Source organism: Balearica regulorum, chromosome 5 (assembly GCF_011004875.1).
Source record: "Balearica regulorum gibbericeps isolate bBalReg1 chromosome 5, bBalReg1.pri, whole genome shotgun sequence".
In the NCBI taxonomy this organism is placed as follows: Eukaryota; Metazoa; Chordata; class Aves; order Gruiformes; family Gruidae; genus Balearica; species Balearica regulorum.
In genome coordinates this window covers 25007732-25026719 of record NC_046188.1, presented here as the reverse complement: position 1 = coordinate 25026719, position 18988 = coordinate 25007732, and the positions used below count along the sequence as shown (strand labels likewise).

Genomic DNA, 18988 nt, shown 5'->3' with positions numbered 1-18988 from the left:
GTTGCTGGAAGCCAGGAGCGTGTGTTACAGCGATGCCCCATGTATCCCGCTCCTCCCGAAGCAGCCGCCTTTGGCCACAGCTGCAGACAAGCTGCTCAGCTGAGCATCACTGAGCTGCCCTGGGCGCTGACTCTGCTCAGCCCCCCAGCCCCAGGCACCGCACTGTCTCCGCACAGATCCCCAGTGCATGCTGTGTCCGGCTTCTCACTGGGGAGGTGGGAGTGGTCGTCCCTGACTCATCCTGACTCTCTTCCCTTCCAGGGATTCTGCTCCTGGCTAATTTCTATCTACCAGATGAAGTAAGTGTGTGTCCTTGGCATCATGGCCGTGCCCCACCACTGCCCGCCCCTGGGGAGTGGGTGCCCACAGGTGGTCACCCAGCAGCTGGAGCTGCTGGGACCAGAAGCAGAGGACAGCCCTTCTAAAACATCCCCCTGGGAGAGAGAGCACAGGGCTCACCTCTGCATTTCCTCCTGGCTCCTGTCCCAAAGGAAAGGGCTTCAACCTCTTCTGGTAGGAGCCAGTCCTGTAATGAGGTGGCAGCCTGGGGGCTGCTTGTGTCCCTCATTTCCCCCTATGCACAAATCCCCTGTGCCATGAGCAGGGTGCCGTGAGTTGGCGTGGGTTGTGTGAGGCTGGAGCAGCCAGTGTCCCCAGGGTGGGAGGTGGTGAGGAGACACCACCAGCGCTCACCCCCACCTGCCTCTCCCCCAGGGACGAGGAGATTCAGAGCAAGTGTGGGATCGACGCCACCACCTACCTCTCCTTCCAGCGGCACCTCCTGGTCCTGCTGATGCTGGTCTGCGTGCTCTCTGTGGCCGTCATCCTGCCTGTCAACTTCTCGGGGGACCTCCTGGGTAGGTGCTTCACCAGTTGTGGGATGGCTCAGGATCATGGCACAAGCTTCCCCAGCCTGGAGGCGAGCACCATGCCCTGGGGATGGAGGGTAGAAGGACTCCTCCGTCAGGAGCTCCCATGTTCCATCAGGTTCCCATGTCCCATCAGCTGTGGGACAAAGGAATGCAAGAGGCAGGGAACTTTGGGGCAATGGGAGCTTGGTGGGGACTTGGGAGATAGAAAAGGAGGGAGCAAAGACCAGAGCCACTAACCCTGGTAGCACGGACACATGCACTGCACTGGGCTCCTGTAATCTCCCACTTCCCCTCTTCCCCTGCAGGACACAATCCCACCCACTTTGGCCGGACAACCATCGCCAACATCCCGACACAGTACGTGGCTCCCGTGTCCGGGGGGGTGGTGTGGATGCTGCGGCTGTGGTGGGCACTGGTGGGAGTGCCCAGGCACGGTGATCACCACAGTCCCATGCTGGGGATGGGGACAGGTCCACGTGAGCAGCACGCTGCTACCGGTAGCCCCTGTATCTGTCTGCACCGCACACAAGCACTGTCACAGCAGCCAGCACACTGGTGCTGCTCGCTGCACCCCACTGCTGGCAGAAGTGCTCTTGGGGGTGCTGGGTGACCTCATTTCTGCCAACACCCTGGATGCTGCCCCTCTCGTCCCCGGGGTGGGGGTTCCGTCAGCCGGCTTGGGGAGGTGCTGCCAGGCAGTGGGGGTGACTGTGGGTGAGGTGCTGAGCACCAGGCTGGTCCGTGCGCCACATGCCCACCGTAGTGCCCACTGATCCCCTCTTCCCCTCCTCCAGGGACCGTCTGCTCTGGCTGCACAGCATCTTCGCCCTCATCTATTTCATCCTCACCATCCTCTGCATGGCTCACCACTCTGTCCACCTTGAATACAGAGAGAACGAGAAGGTGAGCCACCACTCCTCCTCCAGCCCTGCCTTGTTCAACACTGATGGACAACTTTGTGCTTTGCAGAAAGCATGGTCCAAGTAGGTAGGGAGAGCTTTAGAAACAGCCTGGAACTGGGCACACAGGGAAAGATAAGGCTGGTTTTTTACAGCTTCTGGAGAAAGTCTGGCAGTCAGGAGGCAAATCTCTCTCGTGCTGCCTTGTCTCTTGAGATTGAATTTCTGTTGTGTCCCTCCATCTGGGAAGCGGCAGCATCCAGCTGTGCCCCTGGGGTCTGGGTGTGGACACGGAGGGGGTCTGTGCTGACCAGCCTCCAGGGTGGCAGTAGGTGCCCTGACTCATCTCTGCCTTCCTGGCAGCTGGGTGAGCAGGGCGCTAGCGAGATGTCCCGCAGACCCTTACCACCAAACCCTGCTGCCCCTTCTCCTCCCCCAGGTTGCCCGGACACTGATGGTTACCCACATCCCCAAGGAGATCACAGACCCTTCTCTTATCATCAAGCATTTCCAGTGAGTATCAAGCAGTGTGCCACAGCCTTGGCAGGGTGGCTGTCAGGCAGGTGGCAGGGGCTGTCCCTGTCCCCTGGCTCCTGGTGCCACCGTGTCCCTGTGCCCGCAGCGAGGCTTATCCTAGCTGCACTGTCACCAACGTCCAGTTCTGCTTCGATGTGCGCAAGCTGATGAAGCTGGATGCGGAGAGGTGAGTGCGTGCAGGTCTCCGTTGCCTCTGTGGGTGGGTGTACCACTCCTTCCCACTATGTCAAGAGACCCAGTCTGCCTGTCTGCTGATCCCTGGATGACCCTCGTCCCTGTTGGCTTCCCGGCAGGCGCAAGGCAATGAAGGGCCGGCTTTACTTCACCACCAAGGCACAGAAGGAGGGGAAGATCATGATCAAAACCCACCCCTGTGCCCGCATCTTCTGCTGCCGCTTCTGTGGCTTTGAGCAGGTATGAGGCTGCAGGCAGGGCTGCAGGCAGCACATCCCCACTGCAGGCAGGGCAGAGCATGGCAGCTTGCCCGTGCCACAGCCCTGTGAGCACGTTAGAGCCCTGGCTGCTCCCGCAGGTGGATGCTGAGCAGTACTACGGGGAGTTGGAGGAGAAGCTCACGGATGAGTTCAATGCCGAGCGCAACCGCATCACTCTCAAGCGGCTCGACATGGCCTTCGTCACCTTCCAGGATGAGAGGATGACGGCTGTGTGAGTGCTCCTTGATGTGCCAGTGCTGGCACATCCCCCAGCCTGGTGGTGACCGCCACTGGGGCACCTTGCTGGCTCCTGTGGCCAAAGCCAGGCGATGGGTCTGTGTCCGCTGTGTCTCTGCCACCTGCGGAGATGGCTGCTCTGTTGGGGCTGTGGGAAAGGTATCATGAGAAGTGGGCGGGGGGCGGGCAGAGGGCCCTCAGTCCGGACCCAACCCCTGGCTCTCTCCTCTTGCAGGATTTTGAAGGACTACAGCCACATCCGCTGCCGCAAGCACCCCCAGCAGTCCTCTGTCACCACTGTGGTCAAGTCACACCACTGGGGTGTTCGCTATGCCCCTGCGCCCAGTGATATCATCTGGTGAACTGCCGTGGTGGGAAAGGGAGGGAGGGCGAGCAGCTAGGAGGGACCCATACCCATGGCTATAGGGAGCCTATACCCATAGCTATAGGGAACCCATATAGCTGTAGGGAACGTGCACCCATACCTGTAGGATGCCTTCTCAGAGTGGCAGAGGGAGGCTGACAATCCCTCCTGTGGCCATAGGAGAAGTCACCAGGGGTGACTGGGGTGATCACCCTGGGGGTGGCGGGGTTTGTTCAGGCGAGATTTCAGTGATTGCCAGGCTCTGATTTCTGCAGCCTGACTCCCAAGCCTCCTGGTGGCACAGACCTCCCCTCTGCAGCCATGCTCTGGTCCCAGGGGCTTTTCAGGTGTCAGCGCAGCAGCATGGGGAAGGGGGAGGGGTTGAACTCTGAGCAGGGACTGCCAGTATGGTCGGTGTGGGCAGTGGGAGGCAGAGCTTCAGGGAGCTGGGCTAGAAGACTCAGGACATGTGGCTTTTCCTCTGCACTATGTCCAAGTCATGCTTTCCTCTCACAGGGAGAATTTATCGGTCCGTGGCACATCTTGGTGGGTGAGATTCATCCTCCTTAATATCTGCCTCTTCGTCCTCCTCTTCTTCCTCACCACACCAGCCATTGTTGTCAATACCATGGACATGTTCAATGTCACACAGCCTGTGGAGAACCTCAAGGTAGTCCCTAGGGCCCCATGCCAGCTTTCCCACAGGGTCTCTGTTTCCAGGCTTGTCCATGGCAGGGGGAAGGCACCAGCTCTATACTGGCCCAAGAACACAAGCCGTCACTGGCATGGGCATTGATGAGAGGCAAGGAGCACTCATGCCCCTGCTTGCCATCCATCCTCTTCTTGTTGTGTTTCCAGTGACAGAGCCCTGGGGCACCTATGCAAACCTGAGTTTTGGTGCTGGTGTCCATGAGGGAAGGCAGGTTGGTGTCCATGCAAGAGGAGAGGGCTGGGAAGAGTTCCAGGAGCTGTTAGGAGCTGCCAGCAGCACATTTCCTTCCTGCTCATTGTCCTGTGAGCTGTTGGGCGGGCACTGGGACTCCGAACATGCCTTTGGTGCCTTTGGCTGGCCTCAAGCTCTTATTTCCTGAAGCAAACAGCCCTGCTCAGGGAGGGAATGCCCCAGCTTGCCTATTGCACACACCATCCTGTGCCAGGAGGCCCAGGGAGCTGCCTCCAGCATGGCTGAGCTCCAGCAGGCTCCTGAGGAGATGTCCGGCATCTTTCTTCCTACAGAACCCCATCATCACCCAATTCTTCCCCACGCTGCTGCTCTGGGCCTTCTCCGTCTTCCTGCCCTTCCTCGTTTACTACTCGGCGTTCTTTGAGTCACACTGGACAAGGTAACAGGGCTGGTCCCCATGCCAGGGCTGCGGTAGATGGGAGGAACCTCAGTAGGACTTGTGGAATGGGACCCAACCTGCAGGGAGGCAGGCAGTGGAGCAGCAGACCCCCACAGAGCCCCACTGGTTGCCCTTCATGTAAAGAGCCCCAAGTCCATGCCCGAAGGAGCTATTTCCTTGCCTTAGCCCTGAACACTTCCAGACTGCTGACAAAGGCAGGTGGAGCTGGTTTTAAGATTCATCTGAAGACATTTGTGAAATGGATGGTGTGATAGGTGGACTGGCAGCAGCAGGGCCATGGCCCTGACTTGGGCGGCACATCCCAGCTGTGCTCCCAACCCACCAAGGCAGTGATACAGGTTCAGGATGCTCAAAGTCTCCTAGCAGAGGAAGCTCTGCCCAGCTTCTACAATGTGCTGTCTCTGTCTTGACCCTCTGCTGGCCCCAATTCATGTGCTTGGTCTGCTGAGTCCTTGCAGGAGCTTTGTAACCACCTCCCTTCCTTCTCCAGAGGGTAATGGGGGCTCCTGAACCCATTGTAGACACCCAACTGTCTCTTGTTGGGTGTCTGCACCAGCAGGGATGGTAGGAGAGGGCAGAGATGAAGGAGGTAAGAGGCTGGGAGGATGAGAGCTTTCACTACAGCATATTATCTCATGGTGACTCCTCCCCTAGCCTGGGAGAGGCTTTGCATGCCCCAGTAGATGCACAGATCAAATGCACATGGCTTCCTGGGGGTTGGGAGTAGCTCCTTGGTGAAAAGTGAGACCCAGCCCAGCCTCTCCCCCCCCACTGGCTGCTCTGCTTTGGAAAAGCGCAATGTTCTTCTCTTGCCTCCCCTCTCCCCAGGTCGAGTGAAAATCAGCTCACCATGCACAAGTGCTTCTTCTTCCTGGTGTTCATGGTCATCATCCTGCCCTCGCTGGGGCTGAGCAGGTATGGACTATCCTACTGCGCTGCTCTCCCTGCTCCCCAGTAGCTGGGATCGCAGCCAGGCCCCCCAAGCCAGCCGCAAAGGGCTAAGGGTCCACCACTGCTGCTGAAAGGTGGGTCTCTGGGGAGGAAAACGCTCACTCTTTAGCCATGCTGAGCTGCTCCCAGATGGTCACAGACAGAAAGCTTCTCTGCAGAGAAGGAGGGGAGCAGAGCAGCTTGCCAGGCTGCCACAGCTGACCTGAGGATGCTGGTGGTGCCTTGCTTGGGGTAAACCCTTCAGCAGACCCCAAAAGGACCAGGTCAGGTATCTGCATAGTCCTGGCTCCAGTAAGCCTGACCTGCCAGGGGGCACTCACCCATGCCATGGTGGTGCTGTGCGGCAGCAGGGGCTGCTCTGTTGGTGTAAGGGCCAGGGGGGCTTGCCTGCTGGGAACAGGGGAAAGCACGCACCTGCTTGGTGCCCCCCATGTTGCTCTGTGGCTCCCCTTCTTTCTGAGCTGCTCCTCCTCTCCCCCCTCCAGCCTGGACCTTTTTTTCCGCTGGCTCTTCGACACCCACTTTCTGGATGAGGCTGATATCAAGTTCCAGTGAGTACCAGGGAGTTCCCAGACCTCCCCAGTGAGGGGGACCACCTGACGCCAGCCCCCAGCGGCTCTCCGAGCTGCCTGCCTGAGCATCCTCTCACCTTCCATGTCCCCGGCACAGGTGCGTTTTCCTCCCAGACAATGGCGCTTTCTTCGTCAACTACGTGGTCACCTCCAGCCTGATTGGGACGGCCATGGAGCTGCTGCGCATCCCAGGCCTCCTTGTCTACACTGCCCGCCTCTGCTTTGCCAAGTCCGAGCCTGAGAGGCTCCACGTCAAGCGGGTACGTGGCTCTGGTCACCTCTGAGCCTACACAGCAGGCCAGGGATGCGGTCACTGGAAACAGGCTCTCCTGATCCTATGGGGAGGCTTGTGGGGACAAGCCACCATGCAAGGGGCACTGCTGGCCCTGGCCCCATGGGAATAACAGGGGGAGGCAATCGTGTGGGTCAGGGTGCAAAGGCAAGAGCAGCCTTTGCAGAGGCAGAGCAGTAACAGTGCTGTTGGTTGTGCCTCAGAGCCAAGCCTATCAGTTCCAGTTTGGGCTGGAGTATGCCTGGACCTGCTGCATCTTCTCTGTTGTCATGACCTACAGCATCACCTGCCCCATCATTGTCCCCTTTGGTGAGTACAGCCCCATGTCTCTGGTCTCACTGCCCCCGGCCCTGTGGAGAACAGCCTGTCGCAGCCACCAGCAGCAGCATGGGAGCACGAGCTTCCTGTGTGGTACAGGAGGGAACCCTTGAGCATCATCTCCTGGGCCTGCCCTGCTGTCCCTGAGACCTGGCTGTTCCCATTGTCCTCCCCCCAAATGGCCCGTCCTTCTTCTAGGTTTGCTCTACATGCTGCTCAAGCACATGGTTGACCGGTACAATATCTACTACGTGTATATCCCCACCAAGCTGAACCAGCGCCTCCACGTCGCTGCCATCAGCCAGGTCGTGGTGGCCCCCATCCTCTGCATGTTCTGGCTGCTCTTCTTCTCCGTCCTGCGCCTTGGTAGGGAGAGCGTGGGGCAGCCCCCTGCCACTGCTGAGGGTCACATCTGACAGTTGGGGGGATGAGTCACGAGTGTGACCCCTGACTTCTTAGGCATGGTATGGAGGGTGGGAAGGGAGATTGGAAGGGGGAAGGTGTGATGGAGACCTCGAAAATGAGGGCTATGTCAGCTAATGCTTTGAGAAGGGGGTTGAGAGCTCGTAAGACTCAAAGCAGGTGCCAGCCTGGGGCTCAGCTGGATGTGCAGCAGGTCCTTGGAGGCTCATGTGCTGCCCCAGTGTCTCTGTGCTCTAGGTCCCACTCGCCCTGTCACCCTCTTCACCTTTGTGGTCCTCCTCTCCTGCATTGTCTTCTCCTTCTTTGGCCTCTGCCTGAAGAAGCTGCAGCCACGGAAGCCCTCCAGCTACCAGGTGAGCATGGGCAGCTGCACATCCTGTTCTCTTGCCCCACTGCACCTTCTTCTCACCTCTCTGGAGTGCATTTGCTGTGGGGAGTCAGAGGCAGCGCCTGGCAGCCCTCCTGGCTTCAGCTGGAGCCCCCCAAACAATCATTTCTTCCTGGCCTCCCTGTCCCCAGATGTCTGACCAGTCTGAGGGCGCCTTCAACGATGTGGAGCGGAGCAGCGTTTCCTCCACCCCCAACTCCAATGTGAGTACCCCTCCCCAGCCCCACTGCACACACCCCCCCCCCCTCTTGCTTCCCTGGGCCCTGACCCCCCACCGCCCCCTGGGGCAGCTCTTTGTGGCCACCGTCCTGCAGGAGCCTGAGCTGAGCCTGACACCGGCGGCCTCCCCAGCGCACCAGTCCTACGGCACCATGGGCAACCACCTGGAGCCAGCGGAGGACGGAGAGGACAGGGGGCTGCAGAGCTTCGAGACAGAGCTGGAGACAGTGGAGGGCGAGTATAGGAGTGGCCCCGTGATGGAGAGCCAGGCCCGCTACCAGTGAGCATCCCCGCCACTGGGGCGAGGACCAGCCGTGCCGAAAGCGGAGGTCGTGCTGGGCGGCAGGAAGGAGCCTTCCCAGCATTGGTGGGGCCACCTTGCCGATGGGGCAGGGGGACGACAGGACTGATGTGAGGGGAAGACCCCATTGTATGGGAGGTGGTGGGAGGCTCTGCCAGTCCCTCCCGCTGCCTGGCCTGGCTCAGCCCCCTCCCTGTGCCTCCCCATCCCCACCTGCCTCTTCCAGCACATCGTGGGGAAGAGGGGGTGCAGCGGTGGGGCGAGAGGGTCTCTCTGAGAGGCCATACTTTTGGGGGCAGGAGGGAGGCCCTGGCCCCTCTGTGAGGGGGAAGCAGCCCAGACAGCTCAGATGAATGTGCCCGCCACCACGCTGTCCCATGGGTCCTCAGTGGCAGGGGACGGCCACCCCTAACCCTTGCTTCCCACCCCTCCCACCCACAGCTCCCTGCAGCTCCTGCCACCCCCCAGGCTTTGCCCATTAAAGCAGGGACTGCTGAGATGCTCGTGCTTTGGTGGAGGAGGTGAGTGCCCAGGGCTGCTCCCACATCTTCCTGAGCACCGTGGGTCCTGCCCCAAGGCAGGCATGAAAACACAAGCCCAGCTCTTCCCCACCCTCCCACCCCATCCCTCCATTGCCGCTGCATCATGCCTGTGCCCTTAGGTCCTCGGGGAGGAGCAGGAGGTCAAGGAGCAAATGTGTTTAATAGCTGTGAGGGCAGCTCCTCATCATCCCACTCCCCCCCAGCAGCATCCCCCTTGTGCTGGGGCTGGCCATGGGACCCTGCATGGCCCCGTCCTGTTACAACAGAAATGTAGGGGGGTTGGCAGGACCCCAGCCTCCGGGTCCTGGTCCATTGCATCCTGCCCTCACCCACAAGCCGCAGCCATGGGATGCTCCCCCAGCAGCTGCACTGCCTCTTGAGTGTGAGTCCTCCTGCAGTCAGTGTAAATGCACCAGCTCCTGCCTAGGCAGCATCCCTGGGGTTTTCCAGCTCATCTGCAGCAGCCGTGGAGGCCCCTGGGGACATGGGCAGATCCTCGCCCTGCTCAGCCCCTCTCCCACCAGGCTAGCCCACCTGGGCATGCTGGCTCCTCCCTCGGCCCTGCTTTGGCCTGGGAGCTGATTTTCCTGTTCCTGATTTTCCTGCTGGCTTCAGAGCAATTCTAGCTGCCATCCCAGGGCCGTTCAGGGAGGAAAGGGATGACGATGCAGCTCTGCTGGCACCAGGGCTGCTGGCATGGGGAGTGCTGCTGTGCGAGGGCAGACGCTTGGCCATGGCACCACTCAGCATTGCTGGTGCCACTGGGAAGGGGAGGCACAGGGTGACAGTTTTGGGAAGGGTAGGGAGGGGGTTAAAAAGCAGTCCAGCAGTGAGCTGTGGGTGTCTGTTGGACTCAAGTGGGCCCTGGGACATCCCTGTGGGGCTGGTGGGTCTCAGTTTGGCCAGCTGGCAGCCCCATGGCCCCCATCCCACCTATGCTCCTGCATGCTGGGACGATGGCTGCGGCACGCTAGACACCAAGCGGTTGCCTCGGGGGAGCCTTGCGCTCACATGCTCCCTCCTGACCCCAAAAAGCACCATGGGGGGCTCGCGACTCCCTGCCCAGGTGCCCCCAGGGCTGCCTGCAGCTCAGCCACTGCCCTCACTGCCTGCTCTGGGGGCAGCCCCAGCCGGAGCGGGGGGATGCTGGTGGCCTCTCGCTGGGTGGAAGCAAGTGCCTGTGAGCGGCACCGTGTCCTCAGGAGCTCGGGCTGCTGGTCCAATTGCCCTTGGCTGCCCTGCTGTAGGAATGTGCCAGAGGTCTGTACCTTCTCGTGATTTATTGCTATGACCGTGCCTTGAATAAAATGACTTCACCCAGCCACTGCCTGGCATCATCACCCCTGTGCGTCCTGCCCCGTGCCAGGAGAGGGGGAGGACCATCACCACTGGAGCTTGCTAAAGTACCCCAGCCCCTTTCCCCACCTGTGGGCTGCTTTTGACCTTTTCTGTAGATGTCCTGCAGAGGCCTCAGTGGGGAGGAGACTGCTCGGCCACCTCCCCATCTCCAGGCATCTTGCTGCCCACCACAGTCCCCACAAAAGCACACCCCAGCAAGTGGGCAGGAAAAGCAAAGGTGTGGGAGCAGGGAAGCACCCCGCCGTGTCCCCTTGGAAAGGCTGGCACAGCCCTCGGCACCATCCCCAACATCGGGCATGGGGTGCAGCCCTGGGACAGTCACCTGCCTCCCCTGCCCATCCTCTGCCAGCACTTGCCCCACAGGCAGGGCTGGCTCAGGACACCACCAAAGGGGCACACACTGCCTGGGGGGGAGGGGGGGGGGGGAGGGTGGTCTGGAGCTTCTGTGGGACCACATCAAGGAACTGGGGCAGCACAGGGACCCAGCTCATCTGGGGGTGGAGCAGATGTTCCCAAAGCTGAACTACCTGCCAGCAAGTCTCAAGGAGGGAGGTGAACACAATTTTGGGAGCCTTTCTCTAGATTTTGAGCAGGCAGTGCTCTTTTGCTCCCCTCCTCCCTCACAAAATACCTCCCTTTATACCCAAATTCCTGCTTGAATGATTTGCCTCTGGTTTCAGCAGGGTCCTCCTGCCAGACCCTCCATGGCTCTGCTGGGGTGAGCCCTGCCCGGCTAGCCTGGCTGGCAGCATGGTGAAGGGGCACGGGGAGGGCTTCCCTTTGGGTGAAAAAAACCTGGAAAAATGAAAAACCCGCATCACACACCCCCACAGAGCCCCCCCCCCCCGCCCCCCAGTTCATAATTAGTGGTAAACAGGGCTAAATGCAGGGCCTTGCTGCCACCACGTTGCTGAGGCAGGAGCCCTGGCTGTGAGCGAGGGCTATAATTGCCCCCCCCCCACTTGCGGCTCTCCTGGCCCTCACGCCGGGGAAGCTCATCACAGCCTAACGAGGTTGTATAAGCCCATCACCCTGCATCTCCACCACTCTGGCCCTCAGAAACGCACTCGCCTGATTACAGCCTGCACATACAAAAGTCCCTCACAGCCGGGGCCGAGCAATTGCATGGTGTCTCCCACTGCACCGGCTGGCATCAGGCGGTGCCAGGAGCATCCCCGCAGGGCAGCAAAGGCAAAGGGGTGCTTTGTGGGAGCCATGGCAGCCTCCGTGCTGGCGCAGGGAGTCGAAGATGGGGGTGCTGCCAGGGGGTGCCGCGCTGGACCTTCCCTGCAGTGCTGGGCTTGGGCTCCCATCACCAGCCCTGAGGCTGGCAGCTGTGCTGCAGGCCAGGAAGAGCTGGAAAATTTGTTTTAGAAATTAATCACAGGGAGGATTTCTTTGCATTCAGATCTCTGCTGCTCTCCTCACCCTTTGCAGCCCATCACATATTGCCCTGCAGAACAAGCCCCATCCTAAACGTTGCCCAAGGCAGCGCGGCGTGGCTTTCCCAGGATGCTCACCATGCTCTCCTGTGGCAGGGCTGGGATTTCCAGCCCTCAGGAAGTGCTATTACAGACCTGAAGCTTGCTTCCTCGCTCTAGGGACCATCAGTCAGGGACTTCTTCAGTGCCTTCTCCCAGGGCTGGAAACCCACCATGTCAAAGCTAGAACATGCCTCAGGGAGACAGGACCTCCTGCATCCCCACCAGCTGCTCCCTGGGGCAGAGCTGTTAGGGCAGCTCCACAGTCCAGCTGGCAGGGTGGATGCTGCATGGAGCCGGGCAGGACTTTGAGGCCATGCCCTGCTGCTGCAGGCAACCAGCAGTGGGTGACCAGCAGCAGGTGAGCTGATAGTATCTCAAAGTACAAAAGCAGCATCTGAACAACAGAAAAGGGATTTTTAGGCCGATTGCTTAAAATTCAAATTCCATTAGAGATCGTTAAATTTGAAAGTTAATGAGCAATCAGCAGCAGGATGCCTTTGCTAGCCCCTCTGCTGCTCATCCATTTAATTACAGTGCACAAAAGCTCCCAACAGACTGGGAGGATGGATGCCTTCTCATGTCAGTTGAGCACTCACAGTGACCAGTATCTCCAAAGCTAGAGGCAACAAGAAACCAGTAAGCCTCTCTCCGTCTTTTTTATTTTTTTGGCTTGCTTAGGCTTTTTATATTAAACATAAAGCAACAAAAAGGTCCGAGACTCACTGTTGTTCTTTATTAAACAGTACAGCTGGGTATAAGAGGCACACAGACAAGTTCAGTTCTCTTGGGAGTTACACAAAATGTGGTACAGAGAAGTCAAGGAGCTGGGAAAGCTAGAGGGAGCAGGGATGGTTTGGGGCAGTAACACCCACACTCCACCCATCACACAGCTGCCTACTTGTCACACAGAGCCAGAAGGTCTCCCCCTGTGATGCTGAAGGCTTATACCCCAGAACATGGTTGCAAAGAGGACATCCCCATTCCCAAACCCTCCTGCCCCATACCATGCAATCACAGCCGGTGTCTCCCCCCAACCCTGTCTCCTCCATCCCTCACTGCCTGGCACAAGAACAAGGAGGACCTCACCTGACCCAACTGACGGAGAGAGCCATGGGCCGGGATGCACACCACCACGCTGTACGACTGCAGGAGCAGAGCCTGGTACCACAGGGAGGACAGTGAGCATCCTACAAGTGTTTGTTCACTGCCTGTTCCACAACACCCCTCAGCTCCCCTCTCAAACACAGCTGGAGGGCTCCTTGCTTGCTGGAAGCCCACGGCCACCACCAGACCTGGTGGAAGGAAGCCCCATCTCACAGGGCACCCCATCATCCCCTCCATGGCATGGAGCTGGGAGTCCTCAGCTGCAGCTGCAAGGAGCAGGCAGCCCTCTCCTGCCCCAGAGTGGAGGATGCCTGAGTATAGGAGGAACGGGTCTCTAGAACAGGACCATCTCAGCCCTCAACGCCGGGCTCCTCCTGCCCTGAAGGAGCAGCAAAAAAAGGGCACTGCCTGTAACTGAGTACTTGCTCCAATGTTCTTGCCCTGGGGCTAGTGAAGGCTGGAAACGTGGTTCTGCCTGTCCCACAGTGACTTCCCCATAAAGATGAACTCTTCTTCAAAGTGCTCAAGTTCAGCTCCTCCCAGAGCCTTCAGGTGCTGCCTCTCAGCCATATTCTGGGATTTCTTCTGGCAGATGCTGTCTTTTCACTCCTGTCCTGACACAGCCACTGCTGCATGCACCTAACTGGGTGCCTTGCTCTGCTCCGAAGCGGCCGTGTCTCAAGTGTGGCTGGGAGGGATTACTAAAGGGCACTGTGTGCAGCTGGGAAGTGCTCCAGGTCCTGACACCATCAGCAGAGAAATTCCAGCTATGCTTCCTCTGGCCAAGAGCCAGAACGATTTCTAGAAGCTGTTGCCATGACATGATTGCAACCTTCATTTTTATTTTAAGACATCTTTTCCTTGTATTTACTTTATTCTCCTTAACACAAAGCAGTAAACAGCCACCACTGCTGCTGCCTTTCAGCTGGCTCTGAGGCTAAACCAACCAGCCAAACCAACACAAAGCCTTTCAGCTGACAGCCCAGACCTGCTAAAAGCAGCCTCACCTCAGGATTAACATGACCAAACTGCTTGAATCATCCCTAGGAAACGCACTGAGTTGTGGCCAACCTGACACAAAGAAAAGCCATGGATCCCATCCAGGGGAGAGGCAAGGCAGAAAAGAGGACCAGGATTAACCATCCGGTAATGACATGTCGGTGAAGAGAAAGAGGGAAAAGCTCCCTGCAAAGTTTGGGGAGGGCGGCCGCATGGCACAGCCAGCTCCCACCTCTGCTGCCCCTGTCCCTGGAGGGACCCAAATCCGCCATTGCCACAGCTGAACTGACCACAGCAGCATGGCAGGAGCGAGCAGTGCCGGATCTCACAGGTCTCAAGCACGGCAAGTAGGATCTTGGGCAAATAAGCCCAAAAGGCCTATGCTAGCTGTCATCTAACTAGGGTGGGTAGCAAGAGGAGGGAAGATGAACCAGCTAAAAACCAGAGTAGGTATACGGGTGTTGGTGCCTCAGCTAGCCCAAAGGAACTTGGGGCAGGGCGGCGTACCTGTGCTGTGGCACTCCTAGGCTTCGCTGCAGAGACGTGCCCTGCCAGCCCTCAGCAAAGGCAGAGATGTGGCCGTGTCGAAACAAGGCGGAATCACTGGGAGAGCCCCGAAGCACACGTGACTGGAGAAGACAGCGATGGGCTGGTGCACAAAGACAGAGGTGGAGAGAGACAGAGAACGTGGTGTGAGCACTCCCCCTGCCCAGGACCGCTGTGTGGTCAGAGATGGGCATGGCTGACAGGACCTAGTCCCCTTCTGGGAGGGTCTCCCAGCCGCGTTGCATGGCTTTCACCACAGCACCGTAGAGTTTGCTCCAAGCCTCCCGCACATCTGGGTTGAAGGCAGCGCCGAGGCATTTCTCCAGCATATACAGCAAGGACTCGCCAACAGTCTGCAACCCAAAAAGGGAGACATCAAGCTCGGCACCGGGGGGATGACACACAGCCCCTTCTCTTGCTTCACTGCCTTTTTGGGCTTCTCCCATTGCAGGGCAGCTGCTCCTCCTCCACCAGCAGGGCCAGGCCACCCCATCCCTGGCTGCTTAGAAGAAGCCTAGAGCCAGCCTACTCCATCCCCTTCCCTATGCTGCCCCTCACCAGATACCACAGGTAGTAGTATCAGGAGGGAGCCATGCATTGGTTAGAAGCCTTTCCTTCAACTTACCCTTCCCCACCACGTTATCCAGCATTTCTGTCCATGGTTGACAACAGCAGAGGACTAAGCAAGGGCTTAATATGGAGGATGCTCCTGTCTTACTGCCATGGAGGAAGCCAGGACTGAGGTGCAGCAACCCCATCCCAGTGTGGACAGAGAGAGGCAGATACTCCCTTCCCCAGGTGCAGTGAGGTTTGCCCAGAGCATTTGATGCAGAGATCCAGGGCCCAGGCAAAGGCTGAGCCTGCAGCCCTGTGTCACAGGAGACTCTGCAGTGCCCCAAACCGTGGTCCTCTTCAAACAGGGGAAATGCCTTGCTCCCCTCTATCCTCCTCTGTTTGAGGGGAGCTCAAGGGTTTGCCTGATTGAGCCAACATCACTATGCAGGTATCAGCAGCTCGGGGTCTGCCCTGAGCCACCAGCGTTCTCTCCAGCCAGCTGAACCCAGCAGGTGGGTGCAGAGGGATGGGGACAGCCAAGGGCTGCAGGCAAGGCTGCATGAACACAGCCACAGGGGGACAAGAGAGGACGCCTCACCGAGAAAGACTCGACCTTCACACCAACCGCCTGATGCTTCTTGCCTAGGTTGCAGAGATACTCCTCCAGGCAGGACAAGTTCTCCAGGTGGCTCACAGCAGCATCGATCACCAGCATCACCTGCAGGAGCACAGAGATAGAACAGCATTAACAGCAAGGCTGTGCTGCTCTCCCAGAAGAGCAAAGAGTCTAACCCCTCTGCTTCACCCTTCTCAGCCTGACCACTTCCCAGCCCAGCAGATGCCCTCTGAGCTTTCCTTTGCTCTACTGTGATCTGTGTGTCACATCAGTGAGGCATGCTGGCAGCAGCGCACACACCACATCCTTCCATGGGACACTGCCAGAGGTTCCACAGCAAGCAGCACTGCTGACCTCCCTGTCCCAGAGAGGGTAAACAGCGCTATAGCAGAGGATTTACGGGCCAAGAGCTAATGCTGATGCAGTCATTACAGCTCTTAGGACATCAGGACAACTGCAGAGGAGCTCTGGAAGTTGCCAGGACCAGAGCTTCCAACTAGAATTTGACAAGATGGTGCAATTGTGAAAAAAGCAACTCCAATTCTAAGATCAGGCAGGGTATTTTGAGGAGAGGGGGTGGATAGTGCAGCCAAGAGACCTGGTCTGGTGAAGCACGTACCACCATGGTCTCCCAGGAGCATGAAAAGTCAAATGGAAACAGGACAGAGAACGGTTAAAGAGGGATGAAGGGAACAGACACACCAAATTAGAAGAAGAGATTAAAGCCAGGGCATGGTTAGCTTGGCAAAGCCAAGAGGTGATAGAATTGTGCTCTATAATTTCAACAGGGAAATTATCTGCAACAAGAGCAAAGAGCTATTTCAGCTCAAGGCAATAATAGCAGAAGTAAAAATGGACTTAACTTTGCCAATAAACAGAGGCTGGAAAATAACAAAAAGCTTCAGCTATCAGAGGAGCGCAGTCCTGAAACAGCCTCTTACTGGTTTAAAGATGGAGCCACACAGTTTATGAAGGCATCTGCAAGCCAAGGCTGTGCTCTGCCCTGGTGTGGCTGCTCTTCAGGGCTCAAAGGGTCTCCGCTGCACCGGATGTAATTCTGTCCATGCATGAGCTTCTCCAGGTGACATCAGCATTGCTCCTCTCCCTGTTTTGGGGGGAGGTGAACGTGTATCACAGCACTCCCCCAGAGGCTATCCAAGAGATAGCGTGGGCATTCTGGCTCTGCAGCCACACCAACAGCCTCTCCACAGTAGTGGAGAAGGCCTGGCCCACTGCCCAGCTCTATTGTCAGCATGTGGCCAAGCAGAGGGCTCCAGTCCTTGTCTGGACAGAAGCGAGCTCACTGAGGCACTTCCACCATAGAAGAAGGGAGCTTCCAGCTTTCACAAGAGCCAATCCACTCTCAGATGAGGGCATGGAAATCAGCATGGTGCTTCTTACCCACCACAACCCACATATTCATCCCTTTCCCACTGTTGTAGGGCACTTTGTCCCAGCAATAGCACCTTCTGCTAGCATGAGTAACCCCCTGTAGTCACCACCTCGGGAGAAGACTTCCCATGCATTCCCCAAACAGGCGCCCCATAGTGCCAAGCCATTGCCTAAGGGCTTCCTCCTCCACAGAGGCTGTGCTCTGGCCGTGCCACGGCCCCTCTCTCACCTTCCTGATGTGATCCAGGAATTCGGGGGCAGAGAGGCACTCCTGAGGGCTGGCAAACTGCTTGCAGTTGTACTGGAAAAGGGGCAACAGGTCGGGGTCCAAGTCAAACAACCTGCAACAGCAAAAGAGAAACCCCCATCTTCTCACTTCCTCAGCTTTATTTAGAGTCCTGCTCACTCCAGGAACAACCCCATCAGCAGGACACCTGCAGCCCCCCACTCTGCCTCCCTTCCCACCTACTGATCCCTCCCCACCTGTAAAGGACCCAGAAGTTCTGAAAAGTCTTAGTTTAGGGCAATCCAGGTTACCTATAGTCAAAAAAGTCTTCATTTCTCTAGCTTGCAGTCCCAGCTCTCAGATGCATGTTTACGGCACCTGAGGACCAGTCCCAGCTTGCTGGAATTCCTCCAGCCTGGCCTTTCTCCCCAAAGCCTTGGCTGTTGTCTCAACTCTTCCCATTCCCACTTCATGATCCCCTTGAGCCCCAAAGCTCCCAAATCCAGGGAAGGCCTGCAAGCTCCAGCAGCCGACTTTCCTACTTGAGCAAGGGAGCATGTATAAACTCAGCTAATACCTCACTCTCCCACACCATCACCAGCTCCCATTTTCCCCCCCCCCATCCTCCCTGCCAGTGTATGCCAGGCACATATGGGTCTCAGTAGCAGCCACCCAGGCAGCTACAAGAGGCTGATGCTGTCCATGGAGGCCACAGTCTCTCTTCTCCCCATCCTGCACATTAAACCACTGCATCCCTCTCCACTAAAACTCCCAAACATTGCTGTTGCTGCTCACAGCCCTGCTCTACAAGGTTTGGCTCCTGCATGTTATGCCCCGCTCCAGAAGCTGGTCATCAACTCTCTGGCCATCCTTCTGAAACGACTTTTCATAGATTTTTCCATTTTCTCTTCCCATAATTGAGACATTAATCTGCTTAGGAGAGGCAAGGAGTTGAGTTTCAGCCGTTCCCCCTAGCACACCGTTTCCTCTGCCCTGAGACCTAATCCCTCACCAGCGGCCAGGTCTTTGCCCGGGGCTGCAGAGTGCCGTGCCCGGGACAATTAGGAGGCCCCTTCGATACACTCCCCAGAGCTGGGCAGACACAGCAGAAGCAACGGTGACAAGGCAGGGGATCAGCGGGCAGAAACGCACAAAACCTGCCCGCTGCCTCTCTCCCTCACCCTCCATCTCCCCGTAACAAAGTTCTCACTCGCGGAGGGTGGGAAAGGCCGGGAAGCAGCGCGGAGTGGACGGCCTTCCCCACGCCGCTGGCCCCACGGCACCCGCGGCTTCGCGGTGGAGAAGCTTCAGCCCCGCGCTGCCCCCTCCGGACCCGGGGAAGGCAGAGGCGGCGGGGCACGGGAGCCGGCCGGGAGCCGTCGCCAGGCGAAGGGAAGCGTTTCTCTCCAAGAAGCGGAGCCCGTCCATCCCCCCACGGGTCGGGCGGACGGCCGGGGCTAGTGTGCCGGTGGCCGCATCCCGTCCCCGCCGCCCCGCTCACCTGGTGAAGAGGACGAGGCCGTGCTGCACGGGGCTGCCGCTCACCCGCTGCCAGCTCTCCCGGATCAGCGCTCGCTGCCTGCCAGACAGCGGCATCCCGCTCTCCATGGCGGGGGGACCTGCCCCTCGCCGCCCGAGGCCAGGCGCTGGCACCGCTCGCTCCGCGGGCGGAGGGGCCGCCGAGCGGCAGCCGCCCACCCCTCGCTCCGCCGCGCTCACCTGGGCGTCCCGCCCCCGCGCCCCCCGCCGCGGCGGGCATCCGCGCTCCGCCCCTGCCCCTGCCCGCGGCGGGCTGCCGGCACCGCAGCTCCCCGGTGCCCTTTTCCTCCACCCGAGGCTTCCCCGACCGCCTCACGAGTAAGGAAGATCTCACTTTATATTTCCCACTCAGGGGAAGGAGGAAAGAGAAAAAAAAAAAAAAATTCCCCAGCCACCCCTCCCCGGGTTCGCAGCCGCAGGGCAGAGGGGAAAGTTTAGCTCATGCATGGTTGGCA

The 18988-nt window shown here is 58.6% G+C and overlaps 2 protein-coding genes across 4 annotated transcripts in view; one reads left to right on the top strand and one right to left on the bottom strand.

Moving 5' to 3' along the window:
• Nucleotides 1-10033, top strand: part of TMEM63C (transmembrane protein 63C) — a 33616-nt gene extending 23583 nt beyond the window's left edge. For all 3 annotated transcript variants that reach the window (XM_075753813.1, XM_075753812.1, XM_075753810.1), the window contains exons 6-24: nucleotides 262-299; nucleotides 715-857; nucleotides 1178-1229; nucleotides 1667-1775; nucleotides 2211-2284; nucleotides 2394-2474; nucleotides 2602-2722; nucleotides 2841-2974; nucleotides 3215-3337; nucleotides 3860-4013; nucleotides 4580-4686; nucleotides 5536-5622; nucleotides 6144-6209; nucleotides 6328-6490; nucleotides 6726-6831; nucleotides 7039-7206; nucleotides 7501-7616; nucleotides 7783-7854; nucleotides 7942-10033. In XM_075753813.1, the coding sequence (XP_075609928.1) occupies nucleotides 262-299; nucleotides 715-857; nucleotides 1178-1229; nucleotides 1667-1775; nucleotides 2211-2284; nucleotides 2394-2474; nucleotides 2602-2722; nucleotides 2841-2974; nucleotides 3215-3337; nucleotides 3860-4013; nucleotides 4580-4686; nucleotides 5536-5622; nucleotides 6144-6209; nucleotides 6328-6490; nucleotides 6726-6831; nucleotides 7039-7206; nucleotides 7501-7616; nucleotides 7783-7854; nucleotides 7942-8154 (2127 nt within the window). In that variant the 3' untranslated portion in view covers nucleotides 8155-10033. The remainder of the gene's footprint in view (nucleotides 1-261; nucleotides 300-714; nucleotides 858-1177; nucleotides 1230-1666; nucleotides 1776-2210; nucleotides 2285-2393; nucleotides 2475-2601; nucleotides 2723-2840; nucleotides 2975-3214; nucleotides 3338-3859; nucleotides 4014-4579; nucleotides 4687-5535; nucleotides 5623-6143; nucleotides 6210-6327; nucleotides 6491-6725; nucleotides 6832-7038; nucleotides 7207-7500; nucleotides 7617-7782; nucleotides 7855-7941) is intronic.
• A 2241-nt stretch (nucleotides 10034-12274) lies between these two features.
• NGB (neuroglobin) lies at nucleotides 12275-18700 on the bottom strand. Its single transcript, XM_075753809.1, has 4 exons — nucleotides 18496-18700; nucleotides 16998-17109; nucleotides 15359-15478; nucleotides 12275-14558 (listed from the first exon to the last, which is right to left on the bottom strand). Exons 1-4 carry the CDS (start codon nucleotides 18600-18602, stop codon nucleotides 14412-14414), a joined length of 486 nt encoding a protein of 161 aa, XP_075609924.1. The 5' UTR covers nucleotides 18603-18700; the 3' UTR covers nucleotides 12275-14411.
• Nucleotides 18701-18988: the final 288 nt, after the last annotated feature.

Excerpts from the sequence above, each read along its gene's own strand:
- NGB (XM_075753809.1), bottom strand. The coding sequence starts at position 18,602 with ATGGAGAGCGGGATGCCGCTGTCTGGCAGGCAGCGAGCGCTGATCCGG. Across the intron at positions 17,110-18,495 it reads GGCCTCGTCCTCTTCACCAG|GTTGTTTGACTTGGACCCCG; the intron begins GTGAGCGGGGCG and ends TTGCTGTTGCAG. Across the intron at positions 14,559-15,358 it reads TGAAGGTCGAGTCTTTCTCG|ACTGTTGGCGAGTCCTTGCT; the intron begins GTGAGGCGTCCT and ends TTTGGGTTGCAG.